The 18679-nt window shown below is 51.5% G+C and overlaps 3 protein-coding genes across 3 annotated transcripts; all 3 read right to left on the bottom strand.

Moving 5' to 3' along the window:
- Positions 1-8808: 8808 nt before the first annotated feature.
- On the bottom strand, positions 8809-12627 carry HRG_04595 (transcriptional activator of glycolytic enzymes domain-containing protein; the record flags this gene model as incomplete). Its single annotated transcript, XM_044863066.1, has 6 exons — positions 8809-8820; positions 8874-9133; positions 10814-10836; positions 11727-12001; positions 12182-12373; positions 12433-12627. The coding sequence occupies 6 exons, from the start codon at positions 12625-12627 to the stop codon at positions 8809-8811; spliced, it is 957 nt and encodes a 318-aa protein (XP_044721680.1).
- A 159-nt stretch (positions 12628-12786) lies between these two features.
- On the bottom strand, positions 12787-14334 carry HRG_04594 (centromere DNA-binding protein complex CBF3 subunit; the record flags this gene model as incomplete). The annotated part of the gene is made up of 5 exons (XM_044863065.1): positions 12787-12864; positions 12927-13066; positions 13141-13842; positions 13920-14151; positions 14212-14334. 5 exons carry the CDS (start codon positions 14332-14334, stop codon positions 12787-12789), a joined length of 1275 nt encoding a protein of 424 aa, XP_044721679.1.
- Positions 14335-14886: 552 nt separating this feature from the next.
- Positions 14887-15318, bottom strand: HRG_04593 (tc5 transposase DNA-binding domain-containing protein; the record flags this gene model as incomplete). Its single annotated transcript, XM_044863064.1, has 1 exon — positions 14887-15318. The coding sequence occupies one exon, from the start codon at positions 15316-15318 to the stop codon at positions 14887-14889; it is 432 nt and encodes a 143-aa protein (XP_044721678.1).
- Between the last annotated feature and the right edge of the window lie 3361 nt (positions 15319-18679).

Here is an 18679-nt window from a genome sequence, read left to right as displayed (position 1 = left end):
GGTCGTGCGTGAGGCCTCAAGCAGACTGGAGTCCAAAATGTCGAATGGGATAGAATCATCATCTTGCTCATTAAATAGTGAGTTACCTGGTTGGTCATCTCGTGACTGCCTCTCTGATGCGTCCAAGGTGGAAGGGAGGACAGGAGTCCACCAAGTAACAACGAGGGAGAATCGCGGTGCTGGAGGATTTTAGAGTCAACGTCAACCCGCCGCTGAATTGCCTCTTAGCATGACCATCTTGTGGGGCGCAATATTAAGAAAATTGCCACTTCTGTGGGAAAAGAAGTCGAAGCTGGGCCGGGCGGCTGTACGTTGCCAGTCATATGCGCCAGGATGCTGACTTCATTCAGCATTAACACAATGATAATGTACCATGCGCAAGGGCTGCTATAACGCTTGGCGGACGGTCGGCCAAGGAACTGTTGACCTACCTTACCAAGGTTTACAAGAATGCACGGGAGTTTTCCTTGTATACAAGAGTGTCAACCTTGATTAAGGCCCTGATCCACAACGCCTTAAAAAAAATAAGGCGGACGGGGTAAGAGACTTGCTCCACACAAAGTTAGCGCGAGATTTCCCAAGTACTATCTTACATCCTTGTCGGCTGCATTCCTCACCGCCTAGGTCCCCGCCGCGTGTTTTTCGTAGTATATAACGATCGTGACCGCATTTGTTGTATTAGATGAAGCTATCGCGATGCCTTCTTCGTTAGAAAGTTAGCCCGTTAAGGCTAGTTAACCTATTGAGGCCCGTTAGCCTAGCCAGCGATGGACCAAGCAATAGACCTTGAGGTTCCTCGAGTTGCTACTTGAAGCCCGCTACGATGGGCTCCTTAATAGCTCGAAGGCGGCCTTTGTGAAGCCAGTGTTTGAGTCATTCGTGCCGAAGCTTAAGATCGAATTTCCTCGCCGCCGCTAGAGCTTTAAGATGCTTGATAATAAGTATCGCAACCTGCTTTAGTTTTGGCGGGTATTCCGAGAGGCAGAGGATCTATTAGGCACTGTTTATGACCCTAAGAGTGGGAGGATCACGATAAGCAAGGCCAACGAGGATATATTGAAGGCGAAATTCCCTAATCTCGCGGGTTGGGTTATTAAGCAAGGCCTCTTAATTAACGAGGTTATTACCTTTAACTCGTGGGTTAAGATCTTTATGAACGACTTACCGGCCGGCTATATAGTTATTAAGGTTGATGACGATGCCGGCTTCCTTAATGCTAGCAGTTAGTATTAGCGACGGCAATCGGAATTAACTAACGAGGAAGAGGGGTCTTAGGCGCCCGACGAAGCGGCTGGTGATGATATTGATAATCCTTTTCGTGAGGAAACACCACGTCCGTTAGCACGCCTATCGGCACGAGCTTTTTAACGCCGCAACGAAGAAGGAGGCTCTTATTTTAATAGCTCGGTTATTCCGCTATCGGCAACTACTCTAAGATCGAGGCTTTCGTTAACTCTAAGCGGTTTATCGCTAAATCTAAGGCTAAGATAGTTAAAGAAGAGGAAAGGGCGGCAATAGTAGTAAATAGAGGAAATCGTTAGTCTTCTTACTAACCTTATAGCCTAAGGAGGCTAAACGAAGCAATATATGATCTCTATAAGGGTATAGGGCGTAGAGGATCTCGAAAAGGCTATCTAAGACTATATATAGCTTGCCGCCATAGAAGGTATATAGTTAATGCTAAAAGTTATAGCCTAGTTAAAGCAAGATCCTATAAATCCCCTCGTATAGAATTCCCTTAGTACGGGCGAGGCTAAGCGGGCGTAGGTTAAGGAGATAATTATAGTAGATTCGTATAATCTTAATAAGTAGTTATTTTTATAGTGTTAAGGCTATAAGTTATGCCTATAGGTGCGGCAGCCGTATACGGCTGCCCTTATCTTTTAATTCCTTCTTTATCTACAACACCACCCTAGGCCATATATAGGGCATTATTTTCATCGTCTTTATCGTCTTTATTGCCGTTATCGCTATTATCGCTCTTATCGCTCTTATCCGTATTATCTCTACGCTCTCGCCGGGCTAGAATAGTCTAGTATATCTCCTATAGCCAGCCAGAGATAAGCTCACGCATTTCACTGCCTATACGGCCTATAACGATAGAATCAGCTCGTGCGCGTGCCTTATTAAGGGCCTTAAGCTCCTAACTCGTTAGGCAAGCTTCTTCCTCTCTCTCTCTCTCTTCGTGGTCTTTCCTACCTATCTAGACGAAGTTAAAGAGCCCTATTACTGCGTATATAAGCTTAACCTAATTAACGAAGCTATATTCGGGCGCACTATACCGAATTATCTTCTACTTCCGCTTATAGCGACTAAAGACCTACTTAACCGTTATACGAAGCTAAGCGTGCCGTAGGTTAAAGATCTCGTAAGGATTCTCTGGCCTCTTACCTACCTCGGCCTAGTCGGTAAGATAATATCGTATATTGCCGTACGGTACGATTACGCCACGCCTTAAGCCGAACCTAGCATCGCTAAGGAAAAAACGGGCCCTTAGTAAAGTAAAGCTCTTTATAAGAGCAATCCGTAATAACGACGAGTCGTAGATAGAGCCCTTAGCGCCGGCAAGAATATAGCTAAAGAGGCCGTCGAAAGTAACTACCGCGAACATATTCTATAAGATATTATTCTTCCTTAACTAGAATCTCTTCTAACGAGCCCTAGGGACGAACGTAGGGATATATATGCCGTTAATAGCACCGATCGCGCCGTTAAATTGCATTAGCTTCTTATCGAGCTCTACGATCGGTAATATATATCCTAGCCCTAGCTAGCGAACGAAATTAGTATATAAACGCCTTATTAGATCGATTAATTAATAGAATACCCTTAAGACTAACGATTAACTTATTTAGAAGCGGTATACCGTGTTTCTTTAAGGTTCGTTATACGTATAAAGCTATAGGTATAAGAGTCTTTAACTATTATAGGTGATAGGCTTAGGCCGCGGCCTAAGCCGTATAGTCACGTGCAGAGGGCCGGATCCCGTAAGTATAGGGGCGGGCTAGCCGCGCATAGAAGAGCTCTGCATAGCTTATTAACATCATCCTACGGACAGCACCTACGCATACGCCTCTGCCTACTCCGTGATAGTATAAGCTATTAACTAATAGATTTAATAGATGTCTCCCCGGAAAGGGTGCCGCTTCCCTAAGGGAGCACCCCGCTACCCCCCGGGCGGATAGGAAGTATTGCAGCTATCCTAGAAGCGATTAGAAGCGCGACGGCTAGCGAGAAGAACGAGGTTCTCGCTATACTAAGGGAGCCGTCTACGAGACCAGCGTTAACCCCTACGACCTTAGCAACACCGGTTGCGGCGGCGGCACTACCGATACGGAAGCCGCTTCCCTAGCCGACTTAGGACGGCAAGCCTAAGTCCTTCTACTTCTTCCTTAGCCGGCTATAGACGAAGTTTATAATAGACGAGAAATAGGGCCTAAACGGCTGTCGTAATATAGCGTGGTATTCGCTCCTCTATACGCTGCCGGAGCCCTAGATACGGCGGATCTCCGGATTCTAGGATAAGGGCGGCCCTAGAGGTAGACGCGACCTATAAGACTTCTTCTAATACCTTATATATACGTTCGGCAACGTATAGGAGCGGGAGAAGGCGTAGGATAGGCTACGGACCCTTAAGTAGAGGGACAGGTAGACCTTTAGCGAATTCCTCCCCGACTTCGAAAAGACGCTCTTACGAGCAGCGGGAACCACGGTATAGGAAGATAGCGCGAAGCTTATATAGTTACGGAACTCGATTACGCCGGCCTTACTAGAGCTACTTATCCCTATAATTATACCTACTAACTACGGCGAGTACGTAAGCCGGTTAATAAAGGTAGCATAGGGCTACGAGTAGACGCCGCGTTTCTAGAAGCTTCGTAAGCGTACGCCGTATAGCGGTAACGGGATTACCGCCCCTCTATAAGAGGAATAGCCGACTATCGATACTAACGGAGATACCCTAATATCGGCTACCCGTACGGACCGAGCTAAACGCGGTAGGAAGTTATCTTCGAATATCCCCTATACTATCCCGCTCTCTAAGCAGCGGGCAAAGTAGGTAACGAGCGAGGAAATCGGGAAAAAGAAGGCTAACGGCCGCTGCCTACGTTGCGGCGCGTCTATATACTTTATATTAAAATGCCCCTTCCTTTTAGCTAAGCGGCCTATAGTAGTTCGAGTAGCGAAGATAGAACCGCTCCTTGCCTTAGACGACGAAGAGGACTCCGCTCCCTTAGGCCTAGAGGAAAAAGAGTAGCTCCGGAGCAAAGACAGGCTTTAGAGCCCTAATTACTAGCACTAGCAAAGGAGAAGGAGGAATTATCCGCCTATATAAAAGAGGAGCTTACTTTAATATAGGTTATAGTTAATAACTCTTTGCCCGTCGCCGCCTTTATAGACGAGGGCTATTAGTGCTACGCCGTAGTTAACGAGGCGCTTATATAAGAGATATAAGTGCCGGTAGAAAAGATCGCCCTAAGGCGAGTAAAGGGCGCCTTAGGCGCGATAGAGGGTACGGTAATTAGGGGTATTACGTGGCTAGCTATAGAGGTCGACGGTTACCGTAAGCTTATCGTAGCCTATATAATCCCCTAACTAAAGTTTCCCTTAATCCTCGGGAAACCCTAGTTATTATATATGGAGTTATACTCGGTTCTATACTAAAAGAAGCTATAGTTTAGGCCTATATAATAGTAGGTCCGCTATAACGACGGTTCCGTAGGCGTAGGACTAGGCGTATAAGCTTTATACTCGGTATAAGAAGTCCTTGCCTCTATCTTTATAGGAACCGTGCGACGGTTAGAGCGGGAGGAAGGCCGGGCAGCGGCTAACGTAGCGGTCTACGTAGTTAGCCTAGCGGACATCGATAAGGCCCTCCGGGCGAAGAAGCTAAAGTCGCCCTCTAAGCTATAGTAGTAGATACCGGAGCGCTTTTACGACCTCCTACCGCTATTCGAGTCCTAGGAAGCGGATAAGCTTAACCCGTATAAGCCGGGGGTAGACTATAAGATCGTACTCCGCACCGATAAAAAGGGGCAGGAACTGCCTATACCGTTTAGACCGCTATATAGTATATTATACGCGGAACTACTAGTGCTAAAGAAGACGCTAAGGGACCTCCTAGATAAGGGTTTTATTTAAGTAAGTAGCTCCGAAGTAGGAGCGCTAGTCCTATTCGTGCGTAAACTAAGGGGCGGGATACGGTTTTATTACGACTATAGGGCTCTAAACGTAATTACGAGGCCGGACCGCTACCCCTTGCCCTTAATCTTAGATACGCTCCGTAACCTTTTAAAGGCGAAGTAGTTTATAAAGCTAGATATAAAATAGGCGTTCTATAAGGTATAGATCTCGGAGGGTAATAAGTAGAAGACGGCGTTCTATATACGCTACGGCTTATTTAAGTAGCTTATAACGCCCTTTAGCCTCTTAAGAGCGCCTGCTACCTTCTAGCGTTATATTAATAACGTACTTCGGGACTTCCTTGACGAGTTCGCCTCTATATATATAGATAATATCCTTATCTATACGAGCGGCTCCTACGAGGACTATATATAGAAAGTACGGAGGGTCCTAGAGCGCCTCTAACTTTATAGGCTCTACCTTAACCCGGATAAGTGCGAATTCGGGGTTAAGAGGGTTAAGTACCTAGGCTTTATTATCTACGCCGGCGTAGGTATATAGGCGGATCCTATAAAGATCTAGGCGATTTAGGACTAGGCTACCCTAACTACGTAGATAGGCGTACGGAGCTTCCTTAGGTTCGCGAACTATTATAGGATATTTATTAAGGGCTTCTCCCGTATTATAATACCTTTAAATAAGATTACCGGGAAGCGGACCGCCTTTCGCTAGGGGCCTATATAGGAAGGAGCGTTCCGTACGCTTAAGGACCTATTCTCTTAAGCCCCGGTACTACTCTAGTAGGACTTCGACCGGTCTACGTTAGTTAAAGCGGACTATAGTAGCTAGGCACTTAGAGGAACGCTCTCCTAGGAGGTAGACGGGCGGAAGTAACCGGTAGCGTTCTACTCCTATAAGCTAACCCTAGCGGAGTAGAATTACGCTATTTACGATAAGGAGATACTAGCGATTATTAGCTACCTCGAGCAATAGTAAGCGGAGCTCCGGAGCTATAAGAGCTTCGAGGTTCTTATAGACTATAGGAACCTCGAGTACTTTATAACTCGCTAGCACCTCTCGGAGCGGTAAGCCCGCTAGGCGGAGTATCTCTTACGCTTTAACTTCTCGATTAAGTACCGGCTAAGGCGGGACTCCGTAGTCCTAGATACGCTTTCCCGGAGGGATTAGGACCAGCCGACGGGAGCGGATATCGAGGCCTAGGATCTATAGCTTATCCCGTAAGAAGCGCTATAGACTTATATAGGAGCTTCCTTAGTAGAGGAAGGCGCGGCGCTAATAGATAAGCCTTCCCCTATACCTTCGCCTCGGCCCGGCGAGGAGGGATAGACCGGCCTAGGGGCGCGTGCGGCGCGGGTGTTCTAAGATAAGGTCCTTTAGCGCTTATAGGATAGGATATCGTCTCTAGACCGCACCTACGAGAGCGTACGCCGCGCTATTAAGTCCGGCGCTCGACGCCTCGATCTAAAGCTAAAGCTAAAGGTATAAGTAGCCGACTATTATATCGACCTACGGGGGCACCTACGTTAGCGGGGGAGACTATAAGTGCCGGGCGCGCCGTATACTATAGAAGCTAGGGAGAAGGATAGACCGCCGGAGCTAGACGAACGGAACGAGCTCCGAGGGAAGCTAGTCTAGCTCGTCTATAACTCTAGTATCGTAGGCCACCTAGGTAGGCAGGGCATAGTAGTAGGCCTCGCGAGGGATTTCTACTAGCCCCTCCTATAGTACTACGTTCGCCGCTTCCTCCGTAACTACGATATCTACGGCCGTACTAAGATTTAAAGGGCGTAGCTTAAGGGGCTACTTAAGTAGCTTCTAGTACCTAACCGGTTCTATACGTATATATAGATAGACTTTATAACGGACCTCCTACTTATAAAGGGCGGCAACCGCTATATATAGGTAATTAAGGACCGACTTAGTAAGTCTATAGTATTAAAGCCGATGCCGTCTATAGATATAGAGTCCTACGTAGAGCGCTTCCTATAGTACTAGGCCCGCTCGTATAGCTAGCTAGCCTCTATTATAAGCGATAGGGGATCGAATTAGACTAGCCGCTTTTAGTAGCACCTATACTAACTACTTTAGATTACGTAGCTACTTAGCACGGTATATTACTTATAGACCGATAAAGGGCCCGAGAGGGTTAACTAAGAGGTATAGGCTTACCTATAGGCCGTCGTAGCCCGTAACTAAGTAGACTAGGACTATTAGCTCCCCGTAGCCTAACTTACGTTAAATAGTAGACTATATACCTCTATTAAGATAGCCCCTTTCTTTGCAACGTATAGCTTCGAACTACCCTTACTAGTTCCCTTTACCGTAGATATAGTAGTAGAGTAGTATAGTAATTCGTTACTAGAGGGCCGCGCCTCCGCGTTTATACGAAAGCTATAGGAGACTATAGATTATTACTAATCCGCGATAGCCGCCGCGGCGTAAGATTAAGAGCGGCACGCTAATAAGACTAGGGCCCTAGTAGATAGGTTTACGGTAGGAGATAAGGTATAGCTAGACCTCCGTAACTATAGGTCGGCACGGCTAAAGAAAAAGCTTAACTAGTTATATACGAAGTTTACGGTATAAAGGGTTATTAGCCCGTAAGTTATAGAGCTCGATAGTCTCCTAATAGGGGTCTATAATAAGATTAACGTAGACCTCCTTCGTAGAGCCTCCTTTAACCCGCTACCCGGATAAGAAGTAGCGGACGCTTAACCGCCCGTAATCGAGGTAGAGGGAGAGGACGAGTTTAAGGTCGAAGAGATATAGGCCGCGCGCTAGAAAAAGGTCGGTAAGGGGAAACGCTAAGAGGTCCTCGTTAAGTAGCGCGGGTATCTCGACCCTATATAGGAACCCGTACGTAAGTTTATAGGAACCGTAGCCCTCGATAAGTTTAAAGCCTTATTCGGAACGGTAAATAAGAACGATAGACTAACGGACTACCGATAGTAGCCCGGGCTAAGACTATAAAGTAAGTATAGTAAAGGGGGCAGTTACGGTAATATAGGCAATATAAGCGTAATAGTATAAGCGGAGATAAAAATAGCGTTTATTATAAGGCGGAGCCCTTAGACTACCCGGGCCTATTCCTTATCGTTATTATTATTATTATCTTCGTTATCGTCGTCCTCGTCGGCCTCCTCCTTCTTATTAGCGGCGGCGGCGGTCTCTAGGGCGCTAAGGCGGCCCTCTAAGCCCGTAAGCTAGTCGGCGGCGGCGGCGGCTCCGGGGGTAGAGGGGCGGCGGCTAGCGGCGGCGGCAGGGGCAGCGGCGGGAGCGGAGGCGGCACGGCTAAGGGACCGCCGATAGGGCGACGGAGGCAGTGTCCCTAGCGCCGGGTGCGTTAGAGGCGGAAATAAGGGAGCGAAGGAGTAGGACTTACTTAGGCATAAGGCCCTATCGCTCGAGGGCGCGGAGGTTACGGTAGGCGGCGGCGGCGGCGGTAAGGCGCTTCTTAGCAGCCCCCCGCGCCTACCTATACGAGCCGGCCTTCTAAGCCAACGCCGCAGCGAGTAGGACGGGAGGCGCCGCCTTATAGGCGCGGCCGGCTCGCGCGCACTGGTAGCAGCTGCCGCCGCGGCGGCGCCCGGCCTAGTCGGAGCAGTCGAGCTCCTGCGACGCACAACGTATATAGGGGGCCGAGCGGGCGGCGCCGGCCTACACTTAGCGCTTATGCTATAGGAGGTTAGCGGACAACGTCTATTACGCTTGCCTAACTACGGACTTACGTGGGTGGCGGAGACGGAGGCGGGGGCCGAGGGGCCGGGCGTCACGGGTGGCGGCGGGGACGGCGTCGTTACCCTAAGGGGCGACGTAAGAGCGAATAGCGTAGCAGAGGCGGCGGCGGCGGCGGTAGGAGCGGTGGCAGCGGCGCGGGCAAGAGCGGCGGCAGCGGCGGAGTCGTCGTCGGCCGCGGCTAGCACGGCGTCGACGAACGACTCCGCACGCTCCGAGAAGGAGGAGGTGGGAGAGGGAGAGGCGGATATATCTATCGCGGAAGTTAGCACGACGGAATACGGCCTCCCGCTCTATAAGGCGCGGAACTTACTAGTTAGAGTTATTATTATTATTAGGGCTATTATTGCTACTGCCGCTGCTACTGCGAGCACACGTTAATAGAGCGGCCCGTATAGCTAGGAACGGACTAACGCCCCGGGTAGAGCGGAACTTACCTATTAATGCTACTACTACGGTTAAAGAAGGGAGAGAAGGAAGGGAAGGGGGAAGGGGGGGATGCCGCCTTATATACCCCTTAGTAGAGGATGCTGCCTAAGGTAGAGGGGACGGGCAACCTAAGGCTTACGTAGGTCTAGACTAGCCGCCGGCTACCTAGGGGCGCATATAATAGGTTACGCCCCTATTTAAACGGCTAGCCGGCCGACGAGTATAGAGCCGGGTCCCGGCTGCCCGGGCTAACGGGCGCGGGGACAATAGGGCTAGTAGGGCCGGCCCTATTAACGGGAAAGGGCGGGGAAGAGCCCGCGGCACGGGCCTAATTATGCGGGAGCCGTTAATAGGGTAGCGCTGCGCCGCGCTCGAGGGAGGGCATTGTATAAGAGTCTTTGACTATTGTGGGTGATAGGCTTAGGCCGCGGCCCAAGCCGTGTAGTCACGTGCGGAGGGCCGGATCCCGTAAGTATGGGGGCGGGCCAGCCGCGCATAGAAGAGCTCTATATAGCTTGTTAACATTATCCTACGGACGGCACCTGCACACACGCCTCTGCCTACTCCGTGATAATAGGAACACTAGTATCTTCTGCTCTACTATCTAATGCCTCGAGGCCTTAATACTAGTATTAAGGCGGAGCCATCTATAGAGGCGGCAAAAGACAGCTTTTAGCATACGAAAGAGATCGTTGAATATAAGGTTTGGTGCCGCAAGGAGCCATTGACAGTGTGCCCGAGATAGCTGGGGGGAAGCTCGAGAGATACCCACGATAGCCTCATTTTCCCCCTCCCCGCCTTCCTCGTCCACAAAGCCACTAGCTACAAAAGTCTATGCTAGAGCTAACGTAGCTATAGCTTGCCTTATTAGGGCATCGTTAGCTTCATCTTCGAGGGCTAAGCGGCCGTGGAAATCGCCTAGCAGCGAAGAAGTCATCGTTGTGACTGTACCGGCCGACCGACCGACGAACGCCTCAAACATTGACATAGGAGGCCTGGAATTATTTCAGGCGCCGCACGCGCCTGAAATAATTCCAGGCCTCCCACGGCAGAATTCGACCTTTTCCTTGGCATCTTTCCCCTTTGTAGGCATTTACGCGGCCCCTACTAGCTCGATACATTATAAACAGGGGTGGACATGCAGCTAGGGGAGGAGGAGTTCGAATTCTTTAATTTACACCGAAAAACGCTACTAATCGGGGTGCAGTTACTCTTTTATCCGAGGTGCATGTCCGCCTTATTTTTTTTAAGGCGTTGTGGATCAGGGCCTAAGTCGTGTGACATTATGCACGCAAGGCCAAAGTAGAGGGCGCACTCGGACAGATGGTAATTACCGCAAATGACTGTTGTTGTCACGGGCGAGCGTGCGCAACAAGACCAATGGGTAGGAACCACCGGGGGGCTTAACACCTTCGGGGGCGCCTACCAGTGACGGAAGCATCCTCGATGCCCATCGAGGATGCTTCCGGAGGCACCGATGCAGCAGAGGAAGTCAGTCACGCACGGTCCCGGATATCTATTTCCGGCCTGTTTAGTAGGGAGTCCTATTGGTCCCCACACATAACATACACGTGTATAGCTACAATAATATAAAATTGGGGCTTAATCGTTATGTTGCTGGTGGTAGGACTTGGGCTGCAGGGGGAGGGTTGTTATTGACCGTGGTGTTTGTCGTGTTGTTGTGGTATTGCGATGGCGACAGTCGGTATATAGTATGATTATTATATGCAAGCTAAGAAGAGCATGAATGAGCATTACGGCTAGGTACCATAGTCGAGTACTGACTGTCTGCACTGTACGTGGACAACCCGACCGTGCGTACGGAGTACTCCGTAGTACAGGTACAAGGATACTCGAGTTTACTAGGTACCTATCTTACTTAGGTAAGCCCCCGCTACGTGATTCCTTTACGTCAGCGCACCCAACCGTAGGTACACCCCGCCGCATTTCAACATCAAGTGGATGTCACAGGTCCGGCTTTGGTGGGCGGTCAGCGGATTACCCCGCAGATTACCGCCGATTACCCGCTTGCCCTTGACATCACCTCTGCCGGGTTGATGTCATCTTCGGAGCGCCATAAAGCGCGAAAGCCGGGACCGACGACGACAAAACCAGTTCGACTGGATAGCCTGCGTTTGTGCGATCAGAATGCACCCTGTCTAAGGTCCTACATCCTGTCGGTTGCGAGGTTGCGGTGATTTGAAGCATTTTCTAGCCTTGACGCGCTGGAGCTACAGCGGCGCTTAGCGGATGCATACCCTGTCTACAGGCCACTACCGCTGACTGTAGCGACGCAGCCCCTGACGGCCTGGGGGCACTTTCGCCGCCAAGGTCCTCGTCATTCTATCAGACGGGTGTTCAAAATCACTGCGCCATCGACTTTTCGCTACCACCGACGTTGAATTGCCCCGACGCACGTTTGTGTCCCTTTTTCGCCTTGCCTGTCCTTTCGGATGGCCTTGAACAACTTATCCAAAGAGCTGGGTCCACGTTCTTCGTCCATTTGCCTCGCCACGATATCTTCAGTTAAGCCGTCCGACTGGGCCCGCCTCCGAACCTCATCGACGATGATCTTGCGCGTGGAAAAGTAATTCTTCTCTGCAGATGGCCGCCATCGAGCACCCCAGTCTCGCTCAAGAGAATCCACAGAAGGCATTTCGCCCCAGCCCTGCCGCCAGAGACGCAGCAGCTCCTGTACAGATTTGACAGAACGGGGAGCTTAGCTCGGAGGTTCGCGCGGCCCAGGCGGCTCGCCATGCGCTCTTCCCTGGGGCTTGCCTGGCCCGCTTGCACCATTCCCTGCTGCTGCTCTAGAGAGCGGAGCGTATGTCGGACCGCCCGCTTGCGAAGGGCCTATCTCGGACCTGAGGACCGTCTCTCGTGGAGCGCGGCGCCTCTGTTGATGAGCTCCCGCGATCTCCGCATGTTGACCTGCAGCACCTTGGCCGGGGCTGAAGGTGACGGTGTAGGTGGCCTGCGCAAACTCATCCAACTTTGTGCATAGTTCGTAAGAAGCCCCCAAAAGGTCTAGATGTCTTCGCTCAGCTAACTGCTCGGCTGCGACCTGTTGAGTCAGTACTGTGCGCAGCTTCTCCGCAACCACCGGGATCGCTTTTGAATGACCGTGGTATGGCTGTCTTCGTGGTCCCGTGTGCATGTGTCTTGAACTTTGCTGGCGAACGCTTCAAACTCGGGGCAAGAGAAGACCGGATCCTGAAAGATAGGATGGTCGGGGTAGGACTCGCGAAGGAAGACAGCGTCCTGCAGGAGCACCTCTCGAAGCCACTCCAGGAGTTCCAAGAAGGCGCCGGCGGCCATGTTCTGCTCCACCCCAGATCTGAGAAAGGGCTACTGTGGGCCTCTTTCCATTTGTCGAGTTGAGGCCAGACCTGCACGAGTAGCACCACAGGCGGCCTCACGGTGGCCCGGGCACGAAATAAGACCCCGACCATTCAGGGTCAAAGTCGGCCACGGCCCTCATGAATTCGAAAGGCAGGAAGTCAGATAGCAGCCGGTCATTTGGTCTCCGTTATTCCAACGACCGGCTCGGCGGATCTGTATAGTTCGGGTCAGCCCAGGCCAGGGGGTTGGCGGCTTGCCTAGGGCAGATGACATGCCTGGCCTTCATCCACTCCGGCCATGTCGGCGTTTTGCGTCGCCGCCACTCTAGGCGCGTGGCTGACCTTGGAGACCTTGATGCCGGCCTTCTTGTAGAACCTGGACGTCCATTCTCGGGCAGTCTGGCCCGACAACGGAGCTGTATATTCGGTGAGTGAAAGGGTCGATGCACCCTCTGAGTTATGGGATTCCGGTGAATGCCATCACGCTTACCTTGAGGCTCCTTCGCCGATCGGCGGAGCACCTTCGTTTCATACCAGTCTTCGCTTCTTTGGAAGACGGGAAACCTTTCCGCCTTTTCTACCTGCCAGCGCCAGAAAAGCCAGAACGCGAGGGCGCCGATGAGACAAGATCGCGGATCTCGATGCCGCAAAGCAGATCCATACTCCATGCGGCCGTGCTGGTTGGTCTTCCCACAGTTCATCACGACAACCAGCGCCTTTGTGGTATACCCCTGGGCCTTGAAGCCCTCGTTGGGTAAGTCCAGGGGAAAGCAGTCTGCCAACTCCATCGGCAGGCGGTTGCCGGACCGCAGCAGCATGTGGTTCCCGAGCAGAAAGTCCACCTGCGTCCTCAGGGCGCAGGCGATCTCTCTCTCGGACCATGCCACGTTGGTGTGGTCGGGTATCTGCGCCGGCGCATACACATCTCTCAGAGTTCCAACTCCCTGTCCATGTATTCCTTCCTCTTCCGGCTCCAAGTCGTTGCAAGAATGCTGCGTTTGAGCGCCTTCAGTGCCACTCCTGTGGCCGGGCCGCAGGATTGACTCCCGGCTCTTCTGCTCGTCGTAAAGCTTCTGTATGGCCGAGACGTAGCCCCGTACAGTATTATACTGTAGTTTGAGCGTGGACTCATACAACTCCAAGTCGGAGTCTGACTCGTATTCGCTACCTCCGCCGCCTACAACGATGGTATCTGCTGGGGGAAGCTGGGTGTTAGTATGATGGGCTGGCTCAGTCCGACGACCACATCCCGTGATCAACATCTGTTACCTGATGGTGCTCTGCGTCTTTTCACGGCCCTCTTGGCTTCCTGAGCCTCGAGGTGTCGTTTTCTTTCATCGGCGACCCTCTTTCCTTTCTTTGGAGGACGTGATGCCACTACCTCCTTCATGAAGAGCAAGAGCTTTCCTTCATCGACCAGGTCTCCCGGTAGCTGTTGGCCCTGTGGTACCGAGGCCGGCCAAACGTCCGGGATCGCAGGCCAGTTGGCTTGACACCACTCCTGTGAGGCGGTCAATGCATGGATCTACATGAAGATTGCAGGGCGCGCATGCGGGCTTGCCTTCCATTCTTCCTGCTTGGGACGATAATTTCGCTTCGTATTCTTCGGCTGGGTGTTCTCCAGATCTAACAGGTAGTGCTCAATGGCCGCCCTGACCCGGGGATCCTCTATCGCGTTCGACATGGTGCAGGCGGTCGCCGTCGCGACGGTGGCAATGGAGGAGGTGGAGGAGGAGGTGGGAGGAGGGAGGTGGAGCGCAACGCGCGTGAGCGAGACCGAAATCGAAGGTCTCGCGCAGGCCCCGCGGGCGTGGACCTTCGATTTTGCCGTCCGATGGCGGTAATCCGACTAAGAAAACGCCAGCCCCGCAGGGCCGGGCCTTCGAAAACGACATGGTTTTGCGTGGGGCGGGGCGGTAATCCGATTACCGGATGACCGGTCAGCCGGCCCCGGGACCTGTGACACCACGATATTTCATTTTGGTGTTGCTAGCCACTCCAGCTGCCAGCTATTGCAGAGCGCCTCACATGCTGCATTCTGATTGCCTATGGCGGCGGCAGCCGGCTCAAGCGTGCGCTCGAGCTGCTTCCTTGTCTTCATGACTTGTTCAATCCGTACGAACCGCCCGTTGGGATCTTGAGGCACTTTTTTCTGCTTTTGCGGACGTAGACGATGTAACGAATGCTCCAGCTGCTGTATTCGAGGAATTGCCTGTACAGCCGGCAGCTTGAGAGATTAGAACCGTTCTTTGATCCGGGCCACAGAGGCGCCGTTGACACGGGCAGATTCAAGAGCTTTACCTTTGATCGTGCTGACCTCTGGGTTTCGGGCTAAAAAGCCCGAAACCCAGTTTATCCCAAGCGGGCGGGGGTCGCCGCCGGCGATGAGGATCCGGCCAGCGAATTCCTTGAGTTGATGATGCGTTGGAGGCAGCCCAAGGGCGGCCTGGGCAAGAACCCAGTCACAGAGGTGTTTTTCCTGCTCCTGGCTGAGCCTTTGATATGCTTCTTTTGCCTCTTTCATGGGCAGGGCTCCTTTAAGGCGCGATTGAAGTGTTGTCCTTGGAATACCCCACTTGCGACTAGCACAGAGTTGAGGCATGCCATTCTTAATAGCAACGAGCGCTTCCTGGAGCTGGTTTTCGGTATATTTAGAAATATGAGGCATTGCTCATGCAATTGATACGTATTTTATAATTATGGGCCAAGAATGGCACGAGAAAACGCGGTCACGATGTGGTGGGTAGTCGACGCGATGGTGATGTGGGGAGGTGCCGAGGGTTGCGTGTGCCCAAGGTTGGGGGAGCTGACTTATACGGCAGTGCTTACTAGGTTAGGTTAATCGTTTTAGTACCAGCTTAGGAGCTAGGGTTAGTTAGGCCACACAAGTCGCCCAAGGGGAGTCTGCTCCATCAGCCTCCCAGATATGGACAAGCAATGCCAGACATGTTATGTCATGTTCGACGTGAGGTACCAAGTAAGTATGTTTTATTCTATACGAGCATGCACGGACAGTCTTCTCCAGGCTGAGGTGAACTGGCTTTTTGACCAGCTAGCTACGGAGTACAGGAAGCTTAGCTTCATTTATCCGCGCCCAACATCGCGTACCCTAGAGTCAGACATATCGTCCATCCTGCGAGCATTGTAACAGTTGGCCCCGATTCGAGAACAATTCCGATGCTGGGGATGCACGAAGCACCTTCCTTATTGCCTCGATCTTGATAGATATGACCATTTGTCGGTCGACAGGACAATATGCTGTAGTCCTCATTTCACCAAGACGTTACTAATCATGATCCAAATACTCTCAAAGTATAGTCACCAGGAATAACTTGAACGTCCATATGAACCACATCTTATTGAAGACAATTTATACCAGATAATGAAAGCCAAAGCTACAGGAAATCTTGCAAAGGCAAACTTACCAAGTATTCATCTCTACTGCCTGTTTCTTAGAAATCAATTCGCGCATGCGACCTACGATGCCATCAAGGTTGGCGGTATCGAACCTCTGTTATACCACGCCACCCTCGCCCGCTTTTAGGTGGCCGAATAACGGGGAGTGGGTGGCTTGTTAAGAGACCCCTTGATTGAGGGGGTTCCACACTTGCGAGTGGCCACTGGGGTTGACAGTCCGGGGACTTCGGAGTAGGCGAAACCACAACAAAACAAGCGTGCAATTATGCTGCCAGATTGCCGATTAGGTATCAGCCCCATGAGTGCACCCAGCTGGTTCAAGCATGCATGTTCCATTGGCGCAGTGCCTATCAGGGCCCGTCACCGTCACCACCTTGTGCAGCATGGCTCTGCAACCGAGACATCCATCTCGCAAGTTCCCTCATCAAGGCCAGATCAGCACACACGGGCACGCCACTGAGTTATACACGTCTTAGGTTTTAACTAACATCTTAATTCCAGCCCCGTTGTATCTCGGCGTTACTCGGACGCAAATAGCATGTCTTGCGAGTGAGAACGCTGAAAAGGGAGACACGGCTCGTTTTTGGGCTTCTCCGCGCCTGAAGTTCACGGTGTAAAGACGTCCCGTATTACCCCCGTCGGCTCGTAATGGCAGCGCTCAGCTGCTGTCGATTTATACCGCGAGATGCGAGACGTTCCAAACATCGGCATTGGGGGGGGGGGGATGGAATTGGATTCCAGCAACCCGACACAGCCAACAGAGATGGCCAGTCGACTGTCTATGGAGGGCAATGGATAGATAAATATATAACGCCGATGACCCGGCCGCCCCGCCCTCTTAGGTTACTACAAGGCCGATTAAACACGACAACTAACGCGAACTACAGCTTCTAAACATCACTTACGCGTACAGACACCACCGTGACAATGAAGTCCTCCATAATCGCCATGACCCTCTTCGCTGGCATCAGCCTCGCCAAACCATTGATCTTCGACAAGCGAAGCTCGTGCCAGCTGGGCAGTATCGGCCCCGCAAACGCTGGTAACGCTGCGTGCAGTCTCTCTGTGAGTCAACCGTCCTCTCGCCAGGCGGGGTTTTCCATCTAAATCCGCGAATTAACATGTTTACGCATGCTAACCTGGCATTACTTCATAGTGCTTGGTCCAGCACGGGGACTTCCACGGCGGACACTGTAATGCCGACGCGTAGGTGTTGCCCTTGAGTCTTGACACGACTGACCATGTCCGACTGGGGTCTTGGTTCTTGAGTCTAACAATCACCTAGGGTCTGTGTCTGCAACTAAGTCTGTTTTCGACCGTCTGGGAACAACGTGCAATTAATAATTGGGTCCCCGATTTGAAATTGGCTTAATGGCCTTGCCCGGCATAATAAAAGGGTACTCTAGTCTTCAGACGCGTCCAAGGACACCTCTTCTACATTCAGATTCTGTATCTCCTTCTCCAGTTGAGGCCTAAGTAGATACCCATAGCTAAGCGGAAGAAAGTTTAAGAGGCGACAGTTTGGGGATCTACGATAAATATAGCTTCGTGTATTAACCCGGCCGGTGGGGGCTCCCATCTTAGTTATCTTTGCTAGTAAGCAAAAGTATTATTGCTAATACACAACGCTTCCATTGGGTGCAATCCTTACCAATCACTTGCTTATTCCCTCCGCACTGCCAAAGGAATCGCGTGAACCGAGGGCAATGCGCTGTGGGTTGCCGAATGCTACATGACAAAATGCCTGAATGACTCCCTGTGGCTCATTTGCGCGTTGGGATTTGGGACATCGTCACGGCAGGGCGTAGTTGCCCCAGACGTGCCTACAGGCAACAGTGCCGAAGAGACGGAAAGGTTGGGAATTTTTTTCAGGGCAGACGGACCCTTGCCAGGGGTCAGCCGAGTGTAATGGGCAGGGCCCAAGTTGCGGCCCCCGTGGAATTCTCAACGTCGTAATCCAACCCAGAAGTGCTTTCTCACGACTCACCTGCCGCCGAACCTGCTCCGTACTTACCCGTAGCCGACTAGATGCCTCTCTGGATAGGTAACTCAGGTCTCGATATCGAATCAAACCGACAGCTTTGCAAGCACACAGCAAGACTGTAACTTCGTATAGTTCAAGCACATGCGCCATGTGACTGCAGAGGTGGGCATGGAGTGGATGGAACAAGTACACAGGGTCAGTGCAACCCATGCAAACTTGGGATATGCTGTGTCCGGCGCAAGTCTTGACATCACTTATCCACATTTGCCGTTAGCTTGGTTTCTTCGCGAGAGAACCAAAATTCTAGCTCGCCCTGCATTGCAAAGCACGTCCAGCCTTGCTTATCGTGACCATGCTCAGATCTATCAGTGCTCTTGACGAATGTTGTCTGCAGCGAGCCCGCGGATCTGGGGCGGGCCCGGACTTGGCGACGAAAGCATATGCGAGCCGGTTTTGCATAGTTTTCAACCGAGTCCACGTCTAGCCGACATTGTCCAACTGCCCGTTTCGAGCCGTTGTTGTATTCCAACAGAATACCCATGCAGAGCCCGGTTTGCTCATCCTTGAAGACGCTAACACGGCTGACTCTTCCCAAGGGAGCCCAGGAGAAACAAGCGTTCGGGAATGG

This window comes from Hirsutella rhossiliensis (genome assembly GCF_020360975.1).
Source record: "Hirsutella rhossiliensis strain HR02 chromosome Unknown scaffold00004, whole genome shotgun sequence".
NCBI lineage: Eukaryota > Fungi > Ascomycota > Sordariomycetes > Hypocreales > Ophiocordycipitaceae > Hirsutella > Hirsutella rhossiliensis.
This window is presented reverse-complemented; position numbering and strand designations above follow the sequence as displayed.